A 24,742-nucleotide genomic window follows, 5' to 3' on the forward strand; every position below is an offset into this window, starting at 1 on the left:
GTAAGAATAAGCAAATATTGCTACCTTTTAGAGTTACTGAATATTTACCTGATAGTTCACCTCAGCCGGAATAACTAATGTGTATATAAAAGTGGTGTCTATGTTACAAGTATCTGACTTCACCTTTTGTGAACCAATCTCTATAATGCCTATTATATTAAAAATTTATAGTATTTAAGCTATTTCATAATGAATAACAGGCATTACTTTTTTATGTGCATCAAAATATTATTATTACTACTGCATTTCTAAGCACTTTCCAGGTATTAGTTTCTTTCATACCTGTAAGAGTCCTACAAGACAGAAATTACTGTTAGCCTCAGTTTGCAACTAAGGTTACAGAGGAGTGAAATGACAGCTAGTAAAAGCAGCACTCTGGTGGCCTAGTGGTAAGAAGCTGTGTTACAATCCCACAGGCACGTGGTTTGAATTCACCTGCTGCTCTGGGGGAGAAGGATGGGCAGTCTCCTCCTATGTGATATATTGCCTTTGAAAACCCTCTGGAGGGTCAGCTATGGATGAGTTCCAACTCAAAGGCACACAACAACTGCTTTATTATAGTAAATATCCTTTAATGTTCCTGTAAGTATTTAACTTTTTTATGCATAGACAGGTACACTAAATACAATACACTAAGAGAAACATGTGACCAGCTGATGTTAGATACGAGTATTTTTGTAATCCATCTGCTAAGATTAGCAGCAGATCAGTTATGGGATGTGTCGAGTCACCATTGTCCCAATTGCTTGCCCTGCTGTGTAAGTCCATGATTTCCCACGCCAGCAGCTCCTCCTTTGTTCACTTCCCTACCTCTTCTATGTCCCTAGAACTGAAAGGTCTCCAAGAGACTCAGACCCCTCAGGATTAACTCACATGCAGGCTGGTTTTGCATAAACTGGTGAGTGATGATGGGTCAGGATCCTATAGACTGTCAGTTGTGGTCCAGCTGAATGCTATGTCCCAGGAAAAAGTCAGCATCCCCCAAAAGACAGCTAACACTGAGGTCCCATGAGTTTATATAAGCCTCTAGTAGGGTGGGGCTTTTATCCCACCCCAATTCTCTTTTTTTAATACAATAAATACTTCAGCACAAAATAAATAGTTAATCCTTGGCTAGGAAAGACATTTTGAATGATAAACCTTAGACATCCACCCAAGCCATACCAAACCATTCCAATTTAAGTACAAATTAGACATAAGGACCCTTAAGAAGAGAACCGATTCATAATCTGGGGCTTTCTATAGAAGAAGAGTTGTAATTTTTGACAACTACAGCTTTTATTTTGACTGGTAGAATATTGCTGCTACTTTGGACGTAATTACAAATGGTAGACTGCAGCCAGTCCTTCATCTGGCTCAGCTGGAAGAAAAAGGTGCTTTTACCTGAGCCAGTAGAGTGGTGGTAGTCTCTGACATTAGGTTTCCATCTGCTTCATGTGGTCTCACCTCTCCCTGTTCCCTGTTTGTGCGGTACAGTTTCTGGAGTTATCTCGAGAAGTGCAGCACTATGGATGCCTGAAGCTGGATCCTTGTACCTGTGACTACCCTGAACCCGGCTGTCTGGTTGTTGTTTTTGTCGGAAACAATGAAATCAGCTGCCACATAACGCTGCCTGATGACCAGACCCAGGACATCATTTTCCAGATGAGCAAGGTCAAGTGCTGGCAGGTCACTTTTCTTGTGAGTATATTTTGGTGTCTCGCATTACCAAGGAATCTTTCACACGATTTAAGCAATGCCACACTTTGATGAAGTTCCTAGGGTAGACAAATGCCAAGAGACTGAAGTTTATTAATGGTTACAATGGATTGGAAATGGGCAGGGAATTATTGTTTAATGAGTACTGAGTTTCTGTGTAAAAAAAAATCAAAATCCCTCATTGCTATCAGGTACATTCCAACTCACAGTGACTTTCCAGCAGGTTTCCAAGGCTGCAAATCTTTACAGAAAGAGAATGCCTCTTCTTTCTCCCATGGAGTGGCAAGTTGATTTGAATTGCCACGCTTTTGTTTAGCTGCCAAATACATAACCTACTAGCTGCGTCCCCAGGGCTCCTTTCATATCTTTTTGAATTGCTGTCTGTTTAGGTATATTGCTGTAGGTGTATTGACTCCATGGATGTCACGGTAGAACTGTCCTCGTGATGATGTCATGGATGTCACAGAAATGTCCTTAGCAGCACTTGCAGTGGCTGACTTTTTGGAAGTAGATAACCAGGACTTTCTTTTGAGTTAAACATCCAATCCTTAAGTTGGTGGCCATGCTTCCACCATTTGCACTAATGAGGATATTAGGTGCACAAACACTTGAAATTATTGTATCTTCTTGGTGAATTGGCTTTTCAGTTGGGGACCTCTAGTGGCCTAGTGGGTAAGGAATTGTGCAGCCAACCCAGTGGCAGGCAATTTGAATCCACCAGATGCTCTTCAGGACAAGGATGGATAATCTCTTTTTGTGCAATTTACAACCTCTAAAAACTCACTGGAGGGTCAGCTGTGAGTCGCTTCTGACTAAAAAAAAAAAAAGAAAAGTTTATGATTATATAATGTCTCTCTTTAGTCCAGTTAATATTTCTTGTCCAGAAATCTGTATTGTTTAAAATGACTGTAGCCACTCCAGCTGCCTTTTTATTAGTGTTTGCCTGGAATATATTTTTCTTGCATTTTACTCTTTCAGTATCTTTATACTTTTAAATGAGACTCTTGAGAATCTTGATTCACTTTAAAATAAAATTTGACATTTCTAACTTTTTAGTTGTTGTGTTTAAAATTTATACTTCATTAAATAAGCATGTGGCTGGATTTCCGTCTACTGCCTTGCTGGTTTTTATTTGTCCCATCTGTTCTCCCCTTTTCTTGTCTTCTATTGATTACCTGCGTATTTTTTAATGGCTCCATTCATTTGCACTATTAGTTTGTTAGCAATACCTCTTTTATTTCTTTTTCAATGGCTCCTTTTGAATTTTCAGTATACAATTTTAACTTATCACAGGCTTCTGATCAACATTACACTGCTTCACAAATGAATTAAAAACTTTACAAGAATAACATTTTGTAACTTCTAGATTGTATTATTTTTATACTTTATAACACTTTTTCTTTAAGTATTTAATTCTTTTAATTAAGTCATATTCTGAGATCATGATAGTTTTCTGTTTGTTTTATATATAATGTTCAGGATTCTTAATTGTACTTAGTGGGAGGAGAGCTCTGGTAGCTAATGGCGGGGAGTTGCATTGCCAACCCTAAGTCTTGTAGTTCAAATCCAGCAGCTACCGCAGGGGAGAAAGATGGGCAGTTTCTTCCTATATTAAGTTCAGCCTTTGAAAAACCACTGGAGGATCCTCTAGGAGTTGGTTCTGATTAAATGGCAATGAATTTTGAGTTTGTAATGGGAGAAATAGGGAACGAAATATCTACTCCATCTTTCTGAATGTGAAGTTGTGTTTTAGTAATTTAACTCTAGCCTCTCCTCTGACCACACCTGATGTCTTGGAGTCTGTGTCCATGCAGAATTTCCAGTATGCCAGGCTCCTTCATGCCTCAGTACATTTGCACTTGTTTTTTCCTGTTAGGAATCACCTGTCACTCTGTTCCTAACAAAAGAAAAGCAAAACCATCATAACAAACATGCAGAACATCTACTTCTCAGATGTGTCTTCCTCCAGGAAGCCTCCAAGTCTGGGTTAGGTGTCAATTTTAGTTACTTCCATGTGTTGGCTTTCTTTGTAAGTCTTCTTAGATCAACTCGTCGTAATTTATTTTCATAATCTTCAACTCCTGCTCAGTAGATGAGTAGCTCCTTGAAAACCAGAGTGAAGTCTTGCATTATAATAATTTTCCCAGGGTGCAGTGCTATTGGGTACTGTTGGTTCTCAGCTCATTACAGTGTGACAGAGTGGAGCTGTCTCAATCTCTTTTCCTGGCTGTAATTTTCATGGGCAGATCTTTGGTTCATGTCTCCCTTGCAGGGTTGGTAGGCTTGAACTGTTGACCTTTAGGTTAACAACTAAGTGATTAATCCTTTAGGATGTAATAGACACTTCAGTTTCTATTGACTGTCTAACATTATCTTTTCCTCTGCAGGGAGCTCTGCTGGATATGGATGGGCCCCAGCGAACTCTCAACCAGAACTTAGAGCTCAGATTTCAGTACAGCAAGGACAGTCAGTGGCAGTGGTTTGTTATTTACACCAAGCAGGTGAGTTAGCATGAAAATCTGAGCTGAAATGCTCTCTTGCTCGGTGGCACGGATGAAGCACATTACCTTACCCTAACCAGAGTAGAAAGCTAACGTGTGCTATTTGCAATCTGTTTGGCCTTAGAGTAACTTTGTTTTGTTTTGTTTTTTTAATATTACTACATCATGGCTAGTGGCATAGTCTATAGGGAATTGAGTCAATGTCTTCGTCTTACTTGGATCCAGATCAGTACACTTGGTACCTGCAGTCAGGAAATCAAGAGACATAGTGCACTACAAAGTCTGTAGGCAGGAATTTCTCTAAAATTATTGAGGAGTAATGATATAAGTTTGAGGACTAAGGTACATCTGATTGAGGCCATGGACTTCTCAGTCACTTGCTATGTATCTGAGAGCAGAACAGTGAATAAGGATAATAGAAGAAGGATTGATGTCTTTGAGCTGTGGTGTTGGAGAAGAGTGCTGAACATCCCATGGACTGCCAAAAGAACAAACATGTTTGCCTTGGAGAAAGTCCAGCCAGGTTGGTTCTTGGAGGCAAAGATGGTATAGAACTTTGTCTCAAATAATTTGGGTATGTTGCTGTTGTTGTTGTTGTTATGTGCCGTCGAGTCATTTGCGACTCGTAGCGACCCTATGTACAACAGCCCTAAACTCCGCTCTGTCCTGTGCCAATCGCACTGTCTCTGACACTCCCATCCCAATTATCCCAGTCACTGAATCAATCCACCTCATAGAGGGCCTTCCTCTCCTGCGCTGTCCCTCCACCCTCCCAAGCATGATATCCCTCTCCAAGGACCGGTCCCTCCTCACAACATGTCCAAAGTATGTTAGACAGAGCCTCAGAATCCTTGCCTCCAAGGAGCCACCCGGTTTAACCCTTTCCAGGACAAATCTGCTTGTTTTCCTAGCAGTCCATGGTATTCTCAATACTCTTCTCCATCACCACAGCTCAAAGGCATCAATTCTCCTTCTATCCTCCCTGGTCATTATCCAACTATATTTGGAGAGGGACATCATGCTTGGAAATGTGGAGGGACAGTGAAGGAGAAGATGACCCTTAATCAGGTGGATTGACACAGTGACTGAAGAGGTTGGCTTGAATGTGTGAGAAATTGTGAAAATGGTACAGGATAATCAGACAGGGTTCATCTGTTGTTCCTAGGATTGTTATGAGTCGTATCAACTCAATGGCACCTAACAACAAAAACAGTAACATTTAATTTCTGGGAACATGCTGGTTCTCTTTCAATGCTCTACTCCTAATACATTATTTTTTTAACTTTATATTAGTTTGCCTGCAAAACTTATATACATTTGAAGTAATGAGATAATAGATATTAAAACCAAATACCAAATCCCACTGCTGTTGAATGGGTACTGACTCATAGTGATACCCCCTACCCCCCCAGGTTTCCAAGCCTATAAATCTTTTTGGGAGGAAATTACCCATCCTTCTCCCATGAAGCAGTTAGTGGATCCAAACTGTTGACCTTTTGGAGCAATACAATACAAAGCTCTCTAAATAACACAAAGTACTAAATCAAAATCCCAGGTTAAAGCAACAGATCCTTAGATTCACCTTAACTATGAAACATCCTTAGAGAACAGTTAGAATGGTCTTCTGAGGCAAGATGTGTGGTCACTTTTGGAGCAGACGTGAACTCTGGTGGTGTAGTCCCTGGGGAAGCTGTGCTGTTGGCTCAAAAGCAATGTCATTCTGGTGATTCAAACTCACCAGTGGCTATGCAGGAGGAACATGGGCCTACAGTTTACAGCCTCCAAAAACCAGCTCGAGGGGCGACTCCACAGTAATGAGGGTGGTTTTCTCATTTTCATTCTTTTCTTTTCTTTTTTAAGAGAAGAAGGAATTTGGGCACTGAAACTACCTCCCCAGAATGCTAAATGCAGTAGTTAAATTTTACTGTGGTCTTTTAATCTAGTCAGGAGCAAATGAATTTAAGCCACTGTGGAGAGTGTGGTAAACTTGCTTTTACAGGATTCCAGTAAGGCCTCATTTCCACCTGAGTATGCGTTTATTGATACGCACCCAGAGGCTGCTTCAGCAGAAGATAGACATGTGGCTTGTATGTCCTGTAAATATAAATGAGGGCTTGGGCCCAGATCTTTTTAAAATTCTTTTTTAAAAAAAATAAGAAAGCTCACCTCGTTGGTATTTTGCAATCTCTCTTTACCATTTAATAGTACTAGTCTCCGTGTTTTGTGCACAGTGGATAAGACTATTGGATCAGTGCACCTCTCGTGGATATCATTCCCACTTACACCAGCTTGGGCTTTTTATTGATGTTTTACTTTTATTTTGGGGGGTGGTTTCTTTGTTTTGTTGAAATGAGGGGGATATTTCTTCACTTAGGTTGAAATGTACACATGCAAAGAAAATCATGCGTTGTTCAACAGTTTTGACACTAAAGGTAGTTACACTCTTCCCATTGTGTGTTTTTCTCCCTCTCTGCTCATATGGTTTTACCACTGTTAGCTTAGACTCTCCATCCACCATTGTTCCCAACTGTGTTTTAGAGTAACTTGTTTATTTAATCTCAGAGAGGTAATTTAAAAAAAAAACACATTTGAGCTGTTTCCACGTTCTTGTGATGGTGAACAATGCTGCTATAAACATTGTATAAGTTTCCATTTGTGCCTTAATTCTAATTTCCTTGAGGTATATTCCTAGCAGTGGAATAGCTAGGTCATATGGAGTTTCTATGTTAAGTTTTTATTTTTAAATACAATTTTTTTATACTACTTTAAAAAAAAGCGTAATGTTCACAGTGAATGTTACTAAAAGTGTTAAATTGTTTAATGTTGACTTTATGGGACAGTGTCAGTTCAAGGCTTAGAATTTGTTTTTAAGCCATAAATTTCTAGATCCCTCTGGTGGCCTATTGAGTTCTGTGGGCCTAAGGGTAAAAAGCTGTGCTGCAATACTGAAGTTCAAATCCACCAGCTGCTCCAGGAGAAGGGTAGCCTGTCTCTTCCCATGTGAGTTATGGCTCTGAAAAGCCACTGCAGGGTCAGCTATTAATTAGTTCTGACTTGATGGCGCACAGCAATCAATGGTCTGTTAGGGAGCTTTGGTTGCCTCGTTCACACAGTTCAAATCCCTCAGCTGCTCCAGGAGAAGGATAGACAGTCTCCTCTCATGTGATTAACTGCTTCTGAAAACCTGCTGGAGGGTGAGCTATGAGTTTGTTCTGACTCAGTTTAGGGTTTAAATACACTGGGTTTGTGAGCCTTGCATATGCGCACAAAGAAACAGAGCTGGCTTTTAGCAAAGCTAGTTGTTTTTGTTGTTATGTGCTGTCAAGTTGAGTAGGGCTGGTATGACCTTAAGAACAACACATCTGAACCTTGCCCTATCCTGTTCCATCTTCACCGTCTCGATATCCTCTCATACATTGTCACAGTCATCACACGAATCAATCCATCGTTGAGGGTCTTCCTTTCCTACACTGACCCTCCACCTTTCCAAGCATGATGTCCTTTTCCAAGGCTTGGGTCCTCCTAATAACATGCCCAAGGTATGTGAGATGAGGCTTCACCATACTTGCTTCCAAGGAGCACGCTGGCCAACTTTCTCCAAGACAGATGTTTGCTCTTTTAGAAGTCCGTGATATACTCAGTATTCTTCTCCAGCATCAAAACTCACTTCTTCTGTCATTCATAGTCATTGTCTAACTTTCAGATGCGTCTATCAGATTTCATCATTGCATTAAAAACCTGGCATCTGTTTCTCCTTCTTTATTGGTGGGAGCCCCTATCTCTTCCTTTCCTTTCTCGTAAATAAACTTAGTTCCTATCATGCTTTGCAGCTGTGTGTGATTTTAAGCTGTTGTTTGTACGTTTCCTCCATTCTCTGTATTTCTTTTGGGCCTCACCACTTGGCTACTGCCCTGGCCTGGATTTTCTCTTTCTTTTCTTTCTCTTCTTTTCCATTCTCACCTCCCAACACAGAGCCCATCCCTGAACATTCAACTTTAGTCTCATTGTCTCCAGCTTTCACCTCAATTATTTCAAACCTTCATAGAATGGGAAGAGAAAATGACCATTTAAGAGAGTGAGAGAAGGCAGGCCGGAGGAAAAGAACAAATGGGAACATCATGTTGTTAGACAACCTTGTGAACAACATTGTCTTCTGCAACAAATCTTTTCCTTTTTTTTTGTTTACAAAATAATAGAGATGATAGGTGGAAGGGAGGAGTCAGATGCACCTTGTTGTTGTCACTATGTCTTACTGAGGGACTTTTCCCAACATGGTGCCTTTTTTCAAAGGCTTGACCCCTCCTGACAACAGGCCCAAAGTATGTGCACTGACTTTCACCATCCTTGTCCCCAAGGTGCGCCCTTTTGGAGGTTGTACTACCTCCACGATCCACTTGTTTGTTCCTCAGGCAAAGTCCACAGGATTTTCTCCAACACCACAGCTCAATGTTATCAATTCTTCGCTCTTCCTTATCCATTGCCCAACTTTTAGAGCAATTAAAAAAATACTACGGCATGAACCTTAGTCTTCAAACTGATCTCTTTGCTCTTTAGCACTTTGGAGAGCTTCTTAACGGTTGATTCCGCCAATGCAATACATCTTTTGGTTTCTTGACTTTTTAAAAAATTTATTATTAATGTCAGTAAAAATTTACAGAGACTTTAGATTTCTATTCATTCATTGTTGCACTTTCCTCCCCTCCCAACCCTTCCCCCTAATACACTACCCTCTTGGAAAAGGAAAAGAAAAATTCTTTCATTGTTTTACAAACCCTCCCCCAGGTCACTCCACCATGCAGCCTTCGTTCTAGACTCCTGTCATGACAAAAATACCTAATCACATGTCCCTTTTAAACAGTTTTCTCCCTCTTTTGTTTCAATACAGTATACATTGTTGAACCCATCTTTCTCAGTCTCTTCCCAACCCTGCTGTCAGTCCTGTTTTACAACAGTGGCACTATGCAGTATTTGTCCTTTTGTGACTGAGATATTTCACTCAGCATACTGTCCTCCAGAGTCACCCATTTTGAATAATGTTGCATGAGTTCTTTGTTTTTCAATGCGGTATAGTATTCCATTGTGTGAATATACCACAGCTTCTCTATCCATTCGTTTGTTGATGGGCACTTAGGTCGTTTCCAACTCCTTGCTATTGTGAACAAAGCCTCAATAAACATGGGTGTGCAGATTTCTTGACTCTTATGTTGTTGTTTGAGGCCATCAGATTGGAACTTACCCGTAGCTGACCCTTCATTGGGTTTTCAGAGGTAGTTAATTACACAGGAGGAGATTACCTGTTCTTCAACCGTGGAGCAGCTGGTGGATTTGAACCACATGCCTTTGGGATTATAGCGAAGCGTTTTACCACTAGGCCACCAGAGCTCCCTAGTTACAAAGGGAATCTTATTTGGTACATAGAAGTGAAGATCCTAGAAAAAGGAACCTCAAGGGTTTTTTGGTGTGTAACTGTGTTGTAAAAGTAACAGTGATTAGTAAACCACAGATAATATCAAAGACAGCTATCAGTCTTGAGTGTGAAAGAAAAATACTACTAGAAAAATACAAAGTGAAGGAAAAAGTATTTTTCCCAGTTCCACAAAAGCATTCCATCATGACATATTCTTTCAAGCATACAGATTGCTTTTTATGCCTATTAATAGGTCTGTCAACAATTATGTGTACAATATAAGATTGATTGTCATCCATTTCTATTATTTGTTAACAGTTTTCATTATTTGTTGCTTCTATAACATGATCTCTGCTTACAAATAATTGAGGCAGTGTACAGATGGAAGGTGTCTTAAGAGGGAATAAGATCAGTACTTAGATCCTGACCATTTTTCATCTGTCTTTTCTTTTTTTTTCCCCTGTAAATCTATCCATGTAATTGAGGAAATGTGTGGGTACCAGCTACTTACATCTTAGGCAAATTTATGGAAATTAAAGAAGACTCAATTCTTGAAAGCCTAGTATTAGAGGGCAGAGCTCAATATCTGCTTTGTGGTGGGAGGATAGTGAAGGAGGGAGGGAGGAAGAGAAGGGAGATTCCTCAGCTGGGAGAGTTGTCTGTTTCTGATCCTCTTAGGCTTTTTTGCTGAGTAGCTGCTTGAAAAAGATGATCTCAGAGAAGATGGTAAAGCTGGCTGCAGAGGATCCAGAAATGGTAAGTCGGCCTGTGCATGCTTTCGGCTTAGAAGCCAGGTTTTTAAGACTCTGGAATGCTAGAAGCCTTTTTACTCTCTATTCTTTATCCTTTTACCTCTGCCTTCCTCCAAATAGAAGATTTCTAGTTTACTATAAAAGGCACATCATAAAGTCAATATCAGGGAGGTGTTTAACACAGCAGGGATGATGTTTAAATAAACTCTGAGCTTTGTCTCTAGAAAGAACCAGTAACCTCTTGATTCTGTTGTGTCAAAGGAAAACGTCACTGGCAGTTGGGGGAATCCATCAAGTAAAAGAAGCTTGAAGGCGGTAATGTTTTCTTAATGCAAACATTAAGCTTTGCTTTTCTAGTCTCCATAAAGACTTACAGCCTTAGAAACCGGTGGAGGATGCCAGGAGGCAGAACCAGCTTGACAGCAGTAGAGCATTGGATTTTGCAATAAAATTACAAATGCTAATGCTTGCTTGGCCTAGTGGCAAGAAGCTGTGCTGAAATCCCAAAGGCATGCAGTTCGAATCCACCAGCTGCTCCGTGGAAGAAGGATAGGCAATCTCCTCCTGTGAGATTAACTGAAAACCCATTGGAGTGTTAACTGTAGTTTTCCAACTAGAATGTACACAGTAACAATACTTGCTTGATATTTGTAAGCCTAGAGAGCTCTGGTGGCCTAGTGGTAAGAAGCTGTGCTCCAATCCCGAAGACATGTGGTTTGAATCTACCAACTGCTTCATGGGAGAAAGATGGGCAATCTCCTTTCGTGCGATTAACTCCCTCTGAAAACCTGCTAGAGCATCAGCTATAGGTTGGTTCCTACTTGACAGTACTCAACAACAGTTCTTTTTTGCAAAGCATATCCTTGATCCTTTTATAACAGATCTTTGAAACTGTAACAGGAAGCCTTTAGAAACTGGCTGAAGCTTTCATAGTTTGTTTCATATTGCTCTGTATGTCCTTGGCGTGGCAGCTGTTTCTAAAAGAGCAGTAACATCTTAGATATGTTTGTCTACTTATCTTCTGGAACAGACATTATTGTTTTCAGGAAGAATGGAGTTCACTGGCTCTTGCAATTTGTTGTTGTTGTTGTGTACTGTAGATTTGGAACAGATCCCTAGCTGACCCTCCAGGGAGTTTTCAGAGGCAGTAATCACATGGGAGGAGTTTGCCCATCCTTCTCTCCCTGAGTAGCTGGCGGCCTTGAGCCGCTTGCCTTTGGAATTACAGAGCAACTTCTTGCAACTAGGCCACCAGAGATGTGGCAAACCCACACCCATGGTCCTCTAGTCAATTCTGACACAGAGCAACCCTATAGGACAGAGTAGAACTGGTCTGTATGGTTTCCAAATCTACAATCAGTATGAAAGCAGACTGCCATGTGCTTTTCTCATGGGGAGGCCACTGGGTTTGAACCATCAGCCTTACAGTTAGCAGTTGAATGTTCAGTCCCAGCACCACCAGGGCTACTTCAAAATGTGCTAAAGAGTAGCAAATCAGTGAAATAAAGGAATCAAGAAAGATCTTTTTAAAACAGTAAAGGAAATCCAACTTCTTAAATAGACTGGATCCTCTTACGTTCCGATCATGATATATTTTAAACTGGGGAGATGGGGTTAGGTGTGTCAGAGTCAGTGAGACTGGCTCAGGACAGGTCAGAGCCACTGTACATAGGATCCCTATAGGTCGTAGGAGACTCGACAGCACATAACACAATAAAAAGAGGAAAGAAAAGTAATTATCTGAAAGAACCTTTTAAAAAGGAGAAAAACTCTTACATGTGGATGAATAAATAAGTGATTTGATTGAGGAAATACTTGTACAATGAATAATGAAGTGTTTGCTCAACAGAATGGAAATTATATATTTTTTATTTGTTGTTACATGCTGTTGAATCAGAACTGACTCATAACTGACCCTCCAGCAGGTTTTCAGAGGCTATAAATTGCATAGAAGGAAATTGCTTATCTATCTCCTGAAGAGCTGCTGGTGCGTTTAAGTGTTTAACTTTGGTATGGCAGTGCAATTCCTTACCACTAAATCCAGAACTCCTGGTGATTTCTTTAGAGACCTGGTTTAGCTATTTTAGTGGGGTTTTTTCCCCTCAACAAAAACCTACCAAACTATATTCCTCAGATTTGCACACAAATTGAAATGTTTAATTTATCAATGTGGTTGATAGCAAAATCAACATATCAGTCAATACATATTTTATCCAAATACTCACCAGGTTTTGTTCCCACAAATTTTACTTCCTTATTTTGGTTCTCAAAAAGAAAAGATCCATCCTCTTGAAAACTGATTGTTCAGAGCTTTTTGTTGTTGTGTGGATAGTTCTTATTTTAATCTAGAACTTGATCCACAACAAGTGCCTGCATAGAATGGGTCCCTGGAAGGAAACTGATGGGTCAGCAGCAGCTGGGACTCGTTTGTCCTGGATTCTGGGGCATCATACCAAGCACAGTTGACTAGAGCATGTGGAGCGGGGGCACACAAAACACACAAAGCGTAACCTGACGCATACTGTTTACATAGGGTACGTGTGGACTATTCCATAGAAACCTCTGTTTTACAAGGCAGATTTTTAATCCAATGTTTTTGTGAATATGAAGCATCAGGAGAGACAGGAAAAGAAATTACAGAAATGATAACCAAACAAATCTTCTAAGTATAGCAGGTAGTCCTTAGAAGCAAGTTGGATAGTATTGGTTTTATCCTAAACAAGAGAAAAAAGAGATGTAGTGCTAGCTTAACCAGCTGAGTTAGCTTAAGGCAATGCTTTTGAGTAAGACTTGAACCATTTACTGATGAAGAGATCAATAAAATTTGAAATAAAACCAATGTATTAAAGAAAACCATCCACACACAGCATAACAAAAATCATGACTCCTAAAGGTAATATTAGCCACAAACCAGGAGGAAAATAAAGTACAGCACTATTTTTAAAAATTTCTCTTATATTGGTTTGCTTATAAAATAAGTATACAGTATATAAAGTGTAGCACTCTTGTGGTTTTGTTTTGTTTTCTTATTGAGTATCATCAAGACAGATCCAATTGGCACAGTAAGAGATTGCCCCTCCTTCTCCAGCAAAGTATCTGGTGGATTCAAACTACACCCCTTTGGGATTGCAGAGCAGCTTCTTGCCACTAGGCCAGCAGAGCTCTCCAGGTGTAGCCCTCTTGAAGCTGTGTAGTCAGTGTTAGGTGCCATTGAGCCAACTATAATTCATATTGACCTTGTGAACAGCAGAGCTGAACCCTGCCCCATCCTATGCACCATCCTTACCATCTCTGATATGCTCAAGGCCACGTCATAGTCACTGTGTCAATCCATCTTATTAAGAGTCTCCCTCTCTTTCTTTGACCTTCCATCTTTCCCTCCATGATGTCTTTTTCCAAGGATTGGCCCTCCTGACAACATGCCCAAAGTGTGTGAGACAAAGTTTCACCGTCCTCGCCTCTAGGGAGCACCCTGGTTCCACTTCCCCCAGCTAGACTTGTTTGTTCTTTTGGCAGATGGGACATACAGTACTCTTCTCGATCAGCACAACTCAAAGACATCAGTTATTGTTCTGTTATCCCTATTCACTGTTCAACTTTCAATTGTATGGAAGGAATTGAAAAGATCATGATATACTTTATAAACTGATATTCCTGCTCTTGATCACTTTGGAGAGGACCTTGACAGTTGATTTACCCAATATATCACATCTTTTCTTTTGACTTCTTGACTGCTGATACCATAGGTGTTGATTGTGGATCTAGTAAAATGAAATCATTGAGTCATTCAGTCTTTCTCCATCATTATGTTACCTTTTGGTTCTTCTGTGCAAAAGCCCAGATTAATGTTACTAGTATTGGCTCTTTGTGCGTTAGAGAATTATGAGGATTGTTTTATTTGAAAATAAATTTGTTGCTGCATACATAAAACAGACAACAAAATAAGACAAAAGTTGTCTCTTACAAATTATAATGTAACATTATAAAAAAAATAATAGCGGAACACTGACAGCAAATTAGAGCACTAATTTCTCATTAGCAGAGACCTAACAATTAATTATTTAAAATCTTATTGAGATATACTTTTTAATATGTAAACATCTTGTGTGAAAAACAATGTATTAGAACTTTGTGAATAAATCATATAAAAATCTTTTTTAAAAATTCAACAACAACAAAACAATTCTAACCTAAAGTAAGTCCTTAGAGCAATCTATTACCACATTAAGTTGATCATAGTTAAGAATCTATTGTTTGATGTGAATGATGTTATCAGCAAAAGAAATAAAGAATGAAAATTTAAAATACAAACTATTGGTACAGTCACTGTGAAAAAATAAAGGTTCTATTGTTCTTTTGTAGTATCCTATTGTTTTCCCTGAAATTACTCCGAAATGTCTACTCTGTGCTTTCTCATGAATAATAAACAATAATCGTTAGCTCATTTACCCCCTCCTTTTGTCATTTTAGGGAGCTCTGGTGGCACACAGGAGAAGGATGGGCAAGCTCTTCCTGTGAGATTTAACTCCCTCTGAAAATCCACTGGAGGGTCAGCTGTGGGTTGGTTCCGACTCCATAGTACAATAGCTGGTGGCATAATTTGTATGAGTTGTGTTGCGTTGATAACCCAAAGACAGTGCCTCTTTGGTAGTTAGAATCCATCAACTGCTTCATGGAAGAAAGGTGGGCAGTCTCCTCTCTTGCAATTTGCAGCCTTGGCAAATCCAGTGGAAGATCAGCTGAGTCAATTCTAACTCGATGGCAATGAGTTTGAGGTGGTGTAAAAAAAAACACACAATTGACAAGGAACCCTGATAGTGCAGTGGTTAAACACACAGATTCACTGAAAGGTTGGTTCTTCAGATCTATCAGCCACTTGGCAGAAGAACAACGTGGCTGTCTGCTTCTATAAGATTTACAGCCTTGAAACTCTGGAAGTATTCTGTGCTTTCCTGTAGAATGGACAGAGAATAAAACTGTCATTTCTGTTCAGCTGGGTTTTTGGGAGGCTGTAAATCACATGGGAAGAGAGTGCCCATCTAATCTTTAGATGAGCAGTGTAGCTCCCCACAGTCTACCTCGCCAGAGCTCCCTAGATACCGCGAGTGTTGTTGTTGTTGTTAAGTGCCCTCGAGTCGCAGGCGACTCATAGCGACCCTATGAAGGAGAGTCCTTGACACTTGGGTGCTTTTCATCCTCTCTCCAGGTTCATAGGGTTTCCACAGACAAGCTATTATGGAAGTGGATGCCACTCCTCTTTCCACACTTGTTTAATCGGGGAGCTCCACCCCACTCTCAGTTCGCATTGGGTAGCCAACCATTAACGCATTTGACACGTAGATGAGTTTATTTATTATGTTAGAAACTGAGGATCCAGTATCAGAGCTTAGAAGAGAATTTGCAGGAGTCATGATTTGCATCATAGTTAAGATGTTCACATTCTATTACATTAAACATAGTTGCGGTTGTTGTTGTTTTGTACCGTTGAGTTGGCACTAATAATAGCCGGCCCTCCAGCGGGTTTTCCAAGGCGGTAAAGTTCCTGAGAGGAGATTGCCCATCCTTCTCCCTTGAAACTTGAAGCAGTGGTGGATTCTAACCGCGTGCCTTTGCGTTGGCAGCACAGCTCCTTACCGTGAAGCCACAAGAGCTCCCTCGGTGTTAATAGTATAGTCCTTTTTCTTTTTCAGTAGGGAAAAAACATAAAGTAATATCCAAGGTTTTCCCCTAGACCTGGTGAGATCCAGTTTCCTAGGTGTGCCAGGCATTCTGTTTGCCTGTCCATACCACTTGGATCTGATCTCCACCCTGCCCTGTGCTGCAGGGGACTGCCCTTTGCATGCCACACCGTTGCTCTCTGGGTTCACCCAAGGGGAAACCCAGCAGGAGACTGGAAGGTGGGAGCAAAGTGAGACTGGAGTATTTCCTTCTCCAGCTCTGGCCTTGCTGTGTTTGTGGTTGGCATGCTCTTCTACTGAGGATCACGACTTCTGGGAGGCAGCCTCTCCTTACAATACGGCTATTCTTCCAGGTTCCAGTAATAACACTTCCCCTAACCCCATCAGTCCTAGAATAAAATGAACAAACAACAAAACCTCAGTTGCCTGTTAAGTTGACAGTGATGCATGGTGACCCAGCTTGTGTCAGAGTAAAACTCTGGCTTTCAGTGGCTGACTTTTCACAAGTTGATTGCCAGACCAAGGAATCTGTGGCACCAACTTTGAGGTTAGCAATGCTTTAACCATTGCACTACCCAGGGACTCTCTCAGGCTTTGAGGTAGTGAGACTGCACCCCTTTTGTCCCTTTATCCCCTTGTTGCTAGCCCCTGAGACCGTCAACATCTCTTCTTTGGTTGCCCCTAACCCTACACACACCTCCATTAAACAGTTATGTAGTTCTTTTTAAAAACTCTCAGTTACCCTGTATGAGTGCACCATCTGTTTCCTGCTGGGACCCTACCAGGTTTACCTTACATACAGGAGGCACATTCAAGTGTCTTGAACTTCAGTTTCATTCTTCATTTGATTAACGGTGCCCTTTGATTATTCAAAGCCCCGCTTGGCTTTGATTCAGCATATGGATCAGAGCTCTGTGGATTATGGCTGAATGTGTGAGTACATTTCATTTTGTGTGAAGTCCTTTCGAAAGCAGTGTTACATCACAAAAATCCACAGGCATCAACCAGTATTAAACATTAAGCTTCTCTTAACTTCTGCCATCTCGGTTTCTGGAACATTTGGATGCTTGCAAATTAAGGGGGAGTGGGGCTTGTGGCCTGCCGGTGCCCAACGACTGGAAGCCTTCAAGAATATTGAGAGGCCTGTGGAAGGGGAGAGGTGCTACTTAAATGGATTATTCATGTGCTTGCTTCTCCTGGCTGACATTTCACTAATCTATTCAGCAGATCGAAGTTCCAGAACAAGGCAAGAGTAAAAGGAACCACATGTCACAAAGCCAGGTCTGTGAGTAAAATTATGTAATTGAGGAGTTGTAATTTTGATGAATCTGGTCTCTTCCCCCTGCCCTGCCTGCTATTAAGTAACCAAAGCCATTCTACTTCCAAGAAAAGGCCACAATTCTGTTGCTCAGAAGTTCCCCGTGTAGGTCGGGTCAACTGGAGGACTATCATAGAGTTGTGTTATTGTTATTGTTAAACCTGGTAATATGAGAATAAACGCATCCCTGCATTTTTATGTAGAAAATGTCCAAAAGGCCTTGAATTGTTTTCCTCCACACCCATGTACCTCTTTCTAGCTGGCAAATTTTCATTTTACGAGTTTTCTCTGGTATACTCTGTATAAAATACCTTCTAAGTTTAGAATGTTTTTTGGAGTATTCAGTCCTACTGGGCAGAAAATTTTTAAAAGTAAAAATCATATTGAAAAATGAAATCTACTGCTATTAAGTCAACAAATATGGTAAGTTTGAGACCTGCTGTCAAACAGTAACAGATAACACAGCACAACTGAAGTCAACATGGTGTTATTTCACCTGCTCTCTTGGGTGAACAGTTCTCAAACCAGCATGTTGGCCTGATGGTTTGAATGTGGTTGGCATTCTAGAAAGGGTCATGGTGTCCAGCTGTATTGAATCCCAGTGCATTTATGTAGCCAAGGCACCAACCAGGTGCCAACCAGGCATGGCTATAGGTGCCTTTTACATAGAACTCATCTAATCTGGTAGTTTAGTGATAAGGAATTGTGCTGCCCGTCCAAAGATATGTGATTCAAATCTGCTTTGTGAGAGAAAGACAGGCAATCTCTTCCCTTGAGATTTACAGCCTTTGAGCACTCCCTGGAGGGTCAGCTCTGAATTGATTGTGACTCAACAGTACAGGACAATTCTCCTAACAACCCCAGTGATTATTATTCTCCTTGGCTCAGCGCTCAGCCGTTAACTAAAGGTCACAATTGGAACCCACCAGCTGTTCGATGTGAGAAAGATGTCGCAGTCTGCTTTCATAAAGGTTACCACTTTGGAAAACCTGGGAAGTAGTTATACTCTGTCCTGCCGGGTTACTATGAGTGGGATTTAACCCCAGGGCAACAGGTATGGGTGTGGGTTCTAGGTAAAGGAATGGAAACACCAGAAAGTTAAGTAACTTGTCCAAAGTCACATAGTTTGTGAATGGCAAAACTCAGATCTGAACCCAGGTCATATGGCTCCAGAGTCTCTTTCTTTAACCACTCTGCCATGGGCATCTATCAATGAAATTCTTAGTAGAAAAAAGAAAACCTCCCAAAATGGATTTTTAAGCCTTTGATATAATTATGATTTCCCCCTCCCTCTCACTTTTCTCCTGGTCCTGTCGTTGAGACTTGTATAAAGGCTGAAGACCAACTAAACCCCCTCCCCCAAACCAAAGCACTTAATTTTTGAGACACATAGCTGACCCTCCAGTGGTTTTTCAAGGCTGTAAATCTCACAGGAGCCAATTGTTGATATTTCTTACAAGAAGTAGCTGGTTTATTCAAACCGCCATAGAGGCCTATGTAGGATTGCATTAAAAATTTGGGGTGATTTAAAAATTGAGCCCAGTTTAGAGAAAGAGAGGAAAGGAAGGGGTCATAGTTCAGGTGTTTGAGAAGCTGAGACGCTTTCCTCATCCTACCAGCAGGTGGCGCTCTTCTCGACCTGAGCGTATTGCCATTGTCGTTTTCATGGCTGCCCTACGTGTGTCACAGTCCAGCTGTTTTTCCTAGGACTTTTAATGGCTGGTTTTTCATAAGTGGATCACCAAGCCTTTCTTGCGAGGCTCCACAGGACTTGAATTTCCAATCAAATGAGGTTGTTACTTATTGTACCCCCTAGAGACTCCAACAAGTGAACACTCACTCATAATAAATCTGCCAGATAAAACCCCCCACCCCATTACTTAAACAGAATCTTTCTCTTGCCGTTGTAATATTGTCTTAACTTCCCTGAATTTACTGTTATTGTCATTGCTTTTACGGAAATTATTTCTTCTCTTAAATAGTCTGACTTCTCTGTGTTTACTTTGCAGTGGAAAGACTATTCTAATTTTCTACCAAGAAAAAACAAGATTTCAGTTAAGGTAGCTGAAGAGAACTATGTTTTTGGGAACATAAAGGAAGAAGATCTTTGAAGAAAAAAGGTCCATATTTTAAAATTACCTCTAAGGACATCCTGACGACTATTAAGAGTTGAGGGTTGAAGGTGGGTTTCCTTCCTCCTACCAGTGGAAGAAATGGGACTTCCTTTGTGTTTCAGCCCCTCAGATTTTTTAAAAATTTTTTTTTCCACTCAGATTTTTTGACACTAAGTCCACATTTGTCTAGACTTCTGCAAAAAAGATAAAGTTTCATGTAAAACTCAAGACTAAACCAAATGAGCAAAAACAGAACACCGAGCTATACAGTTTCCTTGTGGTGACTTAAAAATTTGTGTTCTAGTTTTTCCATAAAATAATTGTTTATCAGGTTTCATTCTGATATTATATGAATCAAAGTTTATGAATATTGTAAATGACATGAGTTGAGAGTATTTCTATCGTAAATGTATTTTGGTATGGAGATTAAGAAATTGGCTGCTTAGAATTTTAACCATTGCAATTGTTAATAGATGGTGGAGACATGATGCTTGGACATTTTAGGACATTTGTCTTTTATGAGGATGTACTCGGGTTAACCTCTGAAAACATGACTCATCAGAGGAGACAAATAGAGCTTTCTAAGAAATAGAATAATTGAAGAAGAAATCTCTGGACCTCGTGAATCTATCCACAGATGAATCGAACAGTAAGAATATACTCAACTGAGTGGGCCGTCCTGTTCCACGCTTTGCCAAGTTCTATTCTTCTATACTTAGAAGAGCAAATTCAGTTCAATAGCAAACTCAGTTCAATAATAATCTTACTATTTTAAATGTTTTGAGGGGCTTATTTGGGTTTTGTTTTTTTTTTTTAGTGTTATGGCTTTAGGTATTTTAAGTTTTTTGTAAAGTAACATTTGAGATTATATACCTTACAAGTCTCTTGGCTCTAAGGAGATGTACTTTCTTACAAAAGTTTTCCACTCTTAAACTTATGCATTTCAGAAATCTCATAGTAATTAACGTAAATTATGTTTAGAATCATGCCCATAATAAGGGAAATGGATGGTGAAATCTATATAGTGTAATTGTACAAAGTACGGTATCTTAATGTTCTTTTCTTCCTGGGTCGTGTAACTAATTATATAATAAATATGAAATACAATCTAGTGAGTATAGGATTTATTGATAAAAATTGTGTGAATAATTTCTCTGCAATGTAGAAGCTATTAAAAATTCCTTTAATCATTTCTAAATCAACGTACTCATAATTTCCAGTGCTTTAAAGTTTAATATTTATGTTTAAGGCTAAAGTGGAATAATTTTCCCACCTCTGGACTGGTCAGTTGTCTGTCCTGTGGTGGCTTGAGTGTTACTGCAGTTCTGGGAGCTATAGCATTGGCATTACACCAGCAGGCTCACTCCTCTGCTGACCACATTTCAGCAGAGCTTCCAGACCAGCACAGACTAAGCAACGTTGCATTCTCTTATCACTGATGCTGCATCTCACATACTTTAGACACGTTTTTAGGAAGTGCCAGTCATCACGAAAAACTATTACATTTGGAAAAGTAGAGACAGAAAGAGGAGAAGATACAGTGATGACAATAATGGGCTGGCATGGTGGAGATTCCAAGGATGACACAGGATATAATAGGGTTTTGACTGGTTGTTCAAATTCAAAGAGAATTTGTATTTCAAGTGATGAGATCCCTATATGATGGATAGTTGAATCATCTACTATTGCAATGTACTGGAAGGTTGTCACTTTCATGTATGTTTCAGCTTTTTACATAAAATAGAGCAATCCCAGAGGACACATAATATTGTTGGATGTCATCAAATAATCAATATTCAGCTCCTAGTAGCCCCATGTGACAGAAACCTATAGAGTTTCCCAGGTCATAATTTTTACAAAAGGGATCCTGGTGGCTGTTGTGGTTGTTGTTATGTGCCAGCGAGTCGTTTGCAACTCATAGAGACCCTATGTACAACAGCCCTAAACCCTGCTCTATCCTGTGCCAATCACACTGCCTCTGACACACCCATCCCGATTACCCCAGTCACTGAATCAATCCATCTCATAGAGGGTCTTGCCCTCCTGCGCCATCCCTCCACTCTCCCAAGCATGATTTCCCTCTCCAAGGACCTGTCCCTCCTTGCAACATGCCCAAAGTATGTCAGGCGAAGCCCCAGAATCCTTGCCTCCAAGGAGTAGCTTGGTTTAACCCTCTCTAGGATGAATTTGTTTGTTTTCTTGGCAGTCCATGGTACATTCAATACTCTTCTCCGGCACCACAGCTCAAAGGCGTCAATTCTCCTTCTATCCTCCCTAGTCATTGTCCAACTCTCTGATGCATAACAAGTGATTGCAAAGACCATGGCCTGTATCAGATGCACCTTAGTCTCCAGAGAAACACCATTGCTCTTGAGTACTTTAGAGAGGTCCCTAACAGCAGACTTTCCATCGCAATATGTTTTTTTATTTCCTGGCTGCTGGTGCCAAGAGTGTTGACCATGGAGCTGAGCAAACTGATGCTGTGAACAATCTCAATCTCTTCGCCATCCATCCTGATGCTACCGATTGGTCCAGTGGTGAGAATCTTTGTCTTCTTGACATTGAGCCTCAGTCCACGCTGAAGGCTGCAGTCCTTGACGCTCTGCAGCAAGTGCATGAGGTCCTCCTCAGTTTCAGCAAGCAGGGTTGTATCATCTGCATAACGCAGATTGTTAATAGATCTTCCACCAATCCTGGTGCCACAATTCTCCTCATAGAGCCCAGCCTCTTGGATAATCTGCTCTGCATACAGGTTGAAAAGGTATGGAGACAGGACACATCCCTGGTGTACCCCCCCCCCAGTTTTGAACCATGCAGGGTTCCCTTGCTCTGTTCTGACAACTGCCTCTTGGTCCAAGTATAGGTTTCGCATTAGCATGATTAAATGTTCTGGGATTCCCATTCTTCTCAGAGTCAGCCACAGTTTTTTATGATCCACACAGTCAAACACCTTTGCATAATCAATAAGCACAGATAGACATTCTTCTGGTATTCTCTGCTTTCAGCTAAGATCCATCTAACATCAGCAACAATATCCCTAGTACCACGACCCCTTCTAAACCCAGCCTGGACTTCTAGCAGTTCTCTGCTGATGTGCTGTTCCAGTCGGTTTTGGATAATCTTCAGTAGAATCTTGCTTGCATAATTTTTACAAAAGGGATCCCAGTGGTACAATGGCTAAATGCAAGGCTGCAAACCAAAAGACTGAAAGGCTGCTAGATTGAGCCCCCCAGATGCCTTCAGGAGAACGATGCCCCAGTCTGCCTATAGGATCATTCTGCTCTGTTCTGTAGGGCCACTTGAGTCAAAATGCCAGGGTTTTGTGTTGCTTTGGTTTTTTTTATCCACAGAATAGCCACTGTGTTCAAACCACTGACCTGTATGTTAGTATCCAAGAGCTTTAGTCATTGTGTCACCAGGACTCCTTAGACAACATATGTTTTTATTAAGTATGATTGGGTTGGCTCCCCCTCATAGTGACTCTGAGAGCCCCAGGTTGAAGCCTTGGCCTGCCCTGCTCCCTCCTCATAGCCTCCTCCGTGCTCCAGCCATTGTTGCGGTCACCATCTATCTCATTGAGGATCTTCCTCTTTTCATCAACCTTCTGCTTTTCCAAGCGCGCTATCTCTCCCTAAGAACTGGCACCTCCTAACAATATGCCCACAGTGTATGAGACCAAGTTCCACCATCCTTGCTTCAAAGAAGCACCCTGGTTACCCTTCCTCTAAGACAAATTTTTTCTTTTGGCAGTCCATGGGATATTCAGTACTCCAGCACCACGATTCAAAGGTATCTATTCTTCTTTGGTCTTCCTTATTCATTGTCAGACTCTCAGATGCTTAGGAAGCAATTGAAGAGTGCATGGCTTGGATCAGGCGCACCTTTGTCTTCAATATGACATCCTAGCTCTTGAGCACTTTAGTGAGTACTGGTGGTTCACTGGTAGAAGTCTTACCTTCCACACTGGAGATCTGGGTTTGGTTCCTGGATGGACAACATGTAGTATGCATCAGGTATGTACTGTGGAGCGAGATGTCAAAGGAATTCAGGGAACAATCATAGAGGGACTTTGAGGAAACGAAAGAGCCAGGAGAGTTATTGTAGAAATATAAAGATAACTAGTAAAACGTGTCTGAGGACCCAAGGCAGGAGAGTAGGAGCAGAGCGGTGAGGATTGGCAAGGGAGGAAATCATAGCGTTGCACAAATTGAAGGGTGGAGGGAGGAGTGGGCAAAGGAAATGGTAAAGATGCAGCAGGAATCTGGAAAGACAGAGTAATGGTGGGCATAGTTCCATGTTGATTAAGTTTATAAAATACAATGAGTCAGAATGATTGTATGAAACGCAATGTGAATGAAGGACAGTGTGAAACACAAGGTTTATGAACTTTGTCAGCAAATCAATATAAAACGAAAATTAAAAAAAAAGACAGGTGAGGCAGAGTTGTGGGACATACTAGAAAAAGAGGAGGAGAGACTGATGGGGAAATGAACGTGGTGCTGGGAAGACTGTTCTGTGTTAGTATAGTTTTAAAATAAAGAAGTAACAGGAGATGAGACTAAAGAAGAAAGTTGTTATTGTTGTTGTTAGGGACCGTTTAGTTGGAACGGACCCATAGATGACCCTTCAACAGGTTTTTGGAAGCAGCCAATCACATGGGAGGATAGTACCCATCTTTCTCTTGCAGAGCAACTGGCTGGCAGTTTCAAACCACAAGCCTTTGGGTTGGCAGTTCACCCTTACCACTAAGCCTCTGGAGCTCCCTGGAAGGAGAGGAGTCAGTTTATACACACATGCAAATGCTGCTATCAAATGTGAGCTATCAAGTCAGAACTCACTCATAGTGGACCCTACAACAAGCCTTCAGTAAATCACACAGGGGAAGACTGCCCATCTTTTTCCCACAGAGCAGCTGGTGGACTTGAACCCTGTGCTTTTGGAAGAATAGTGCAGCTCCTTACCCACTAGGACACAGAGCAACATACCCATAAAGTAAGTGGGACAGTTTATCCCTTATTTTGTGGTGGCAAAAATAGAAGATGCCTTACTTAGGTGGTTGTTCTTTTGTTGATTACCATCAAGTCGAGACTACTAGAGTGCCTCCTCAAGAAAAAGACTAATAACTCATTAACAATACGGGCAAAAGATATGAAAAGGTTCTTCACAAAGGAGAACATTCCGATGGCCAAAAGCACATGCCAAAATATGCAAAATCAGAGAGATGCAAATCAGTCCAGCGGTGAGATACCATCTGCACCTCAGTACTCAAGTTTA

The 24,742-nt window shown here is 40.8% G+C and overlaps 1 protein-coding gene across 1 annotated transcript in view; it reads left to right on the forward strand.

The window, feature by feature from the left end:
• SNX31 (sorting nexin 31) overlaps positions 1 to 19,465 on the forward strand; it is a 77,207-nt gene extending 57,742 nt beyond the window's left edge. Inside the window, exons 10-14 of the mRNA XM_006897167.1 lie at positions 1,477 to 1,680; positions 4,086 to 4,199; positions 10,285 to 10,362; positions 17,261 to 17,317; positions 19,364 to 19,465. Of these exons, the coding sequence (XP_006897229.1) occupies positions 1,477 to 1,680; positions 4,086 to 4,199; positions 10,285 to 10,362; positions 17,261 to 17,317; positions 19,364 to 19,465 (555 nt within the window). The remainder of the gene's footprint in view (positions 1 to 1,476; positions 1,681 to 4,085; positions 4,200 to 10,284; positions 10,363 to 17,260; positions 17,318 to 19,363) is intronic.
• The last annotated feature ends 5,277 nt before the right edge of the window (positions 19,466 to 24,742 follow it).

The sequence above is a fragment of the Elephantulus edwardii genome, unplaced genomic scaffold, assembly GCF_000299155.1.
Source record: "Elephantulus edwardii isolate Elephantulus edwardi_28Jun2011 unplaced genomic scaffold, EleEdw1.0 scaffold00202, whole genome shotgun sequence".
In the NCBI taxonomy this organism is placed as follows: Eukaryota; Metazoa; Chordata; class Mammalia; order Macroscelidea; family Macroscelididae; genus Elephantulus; species Elephantulus edwardii.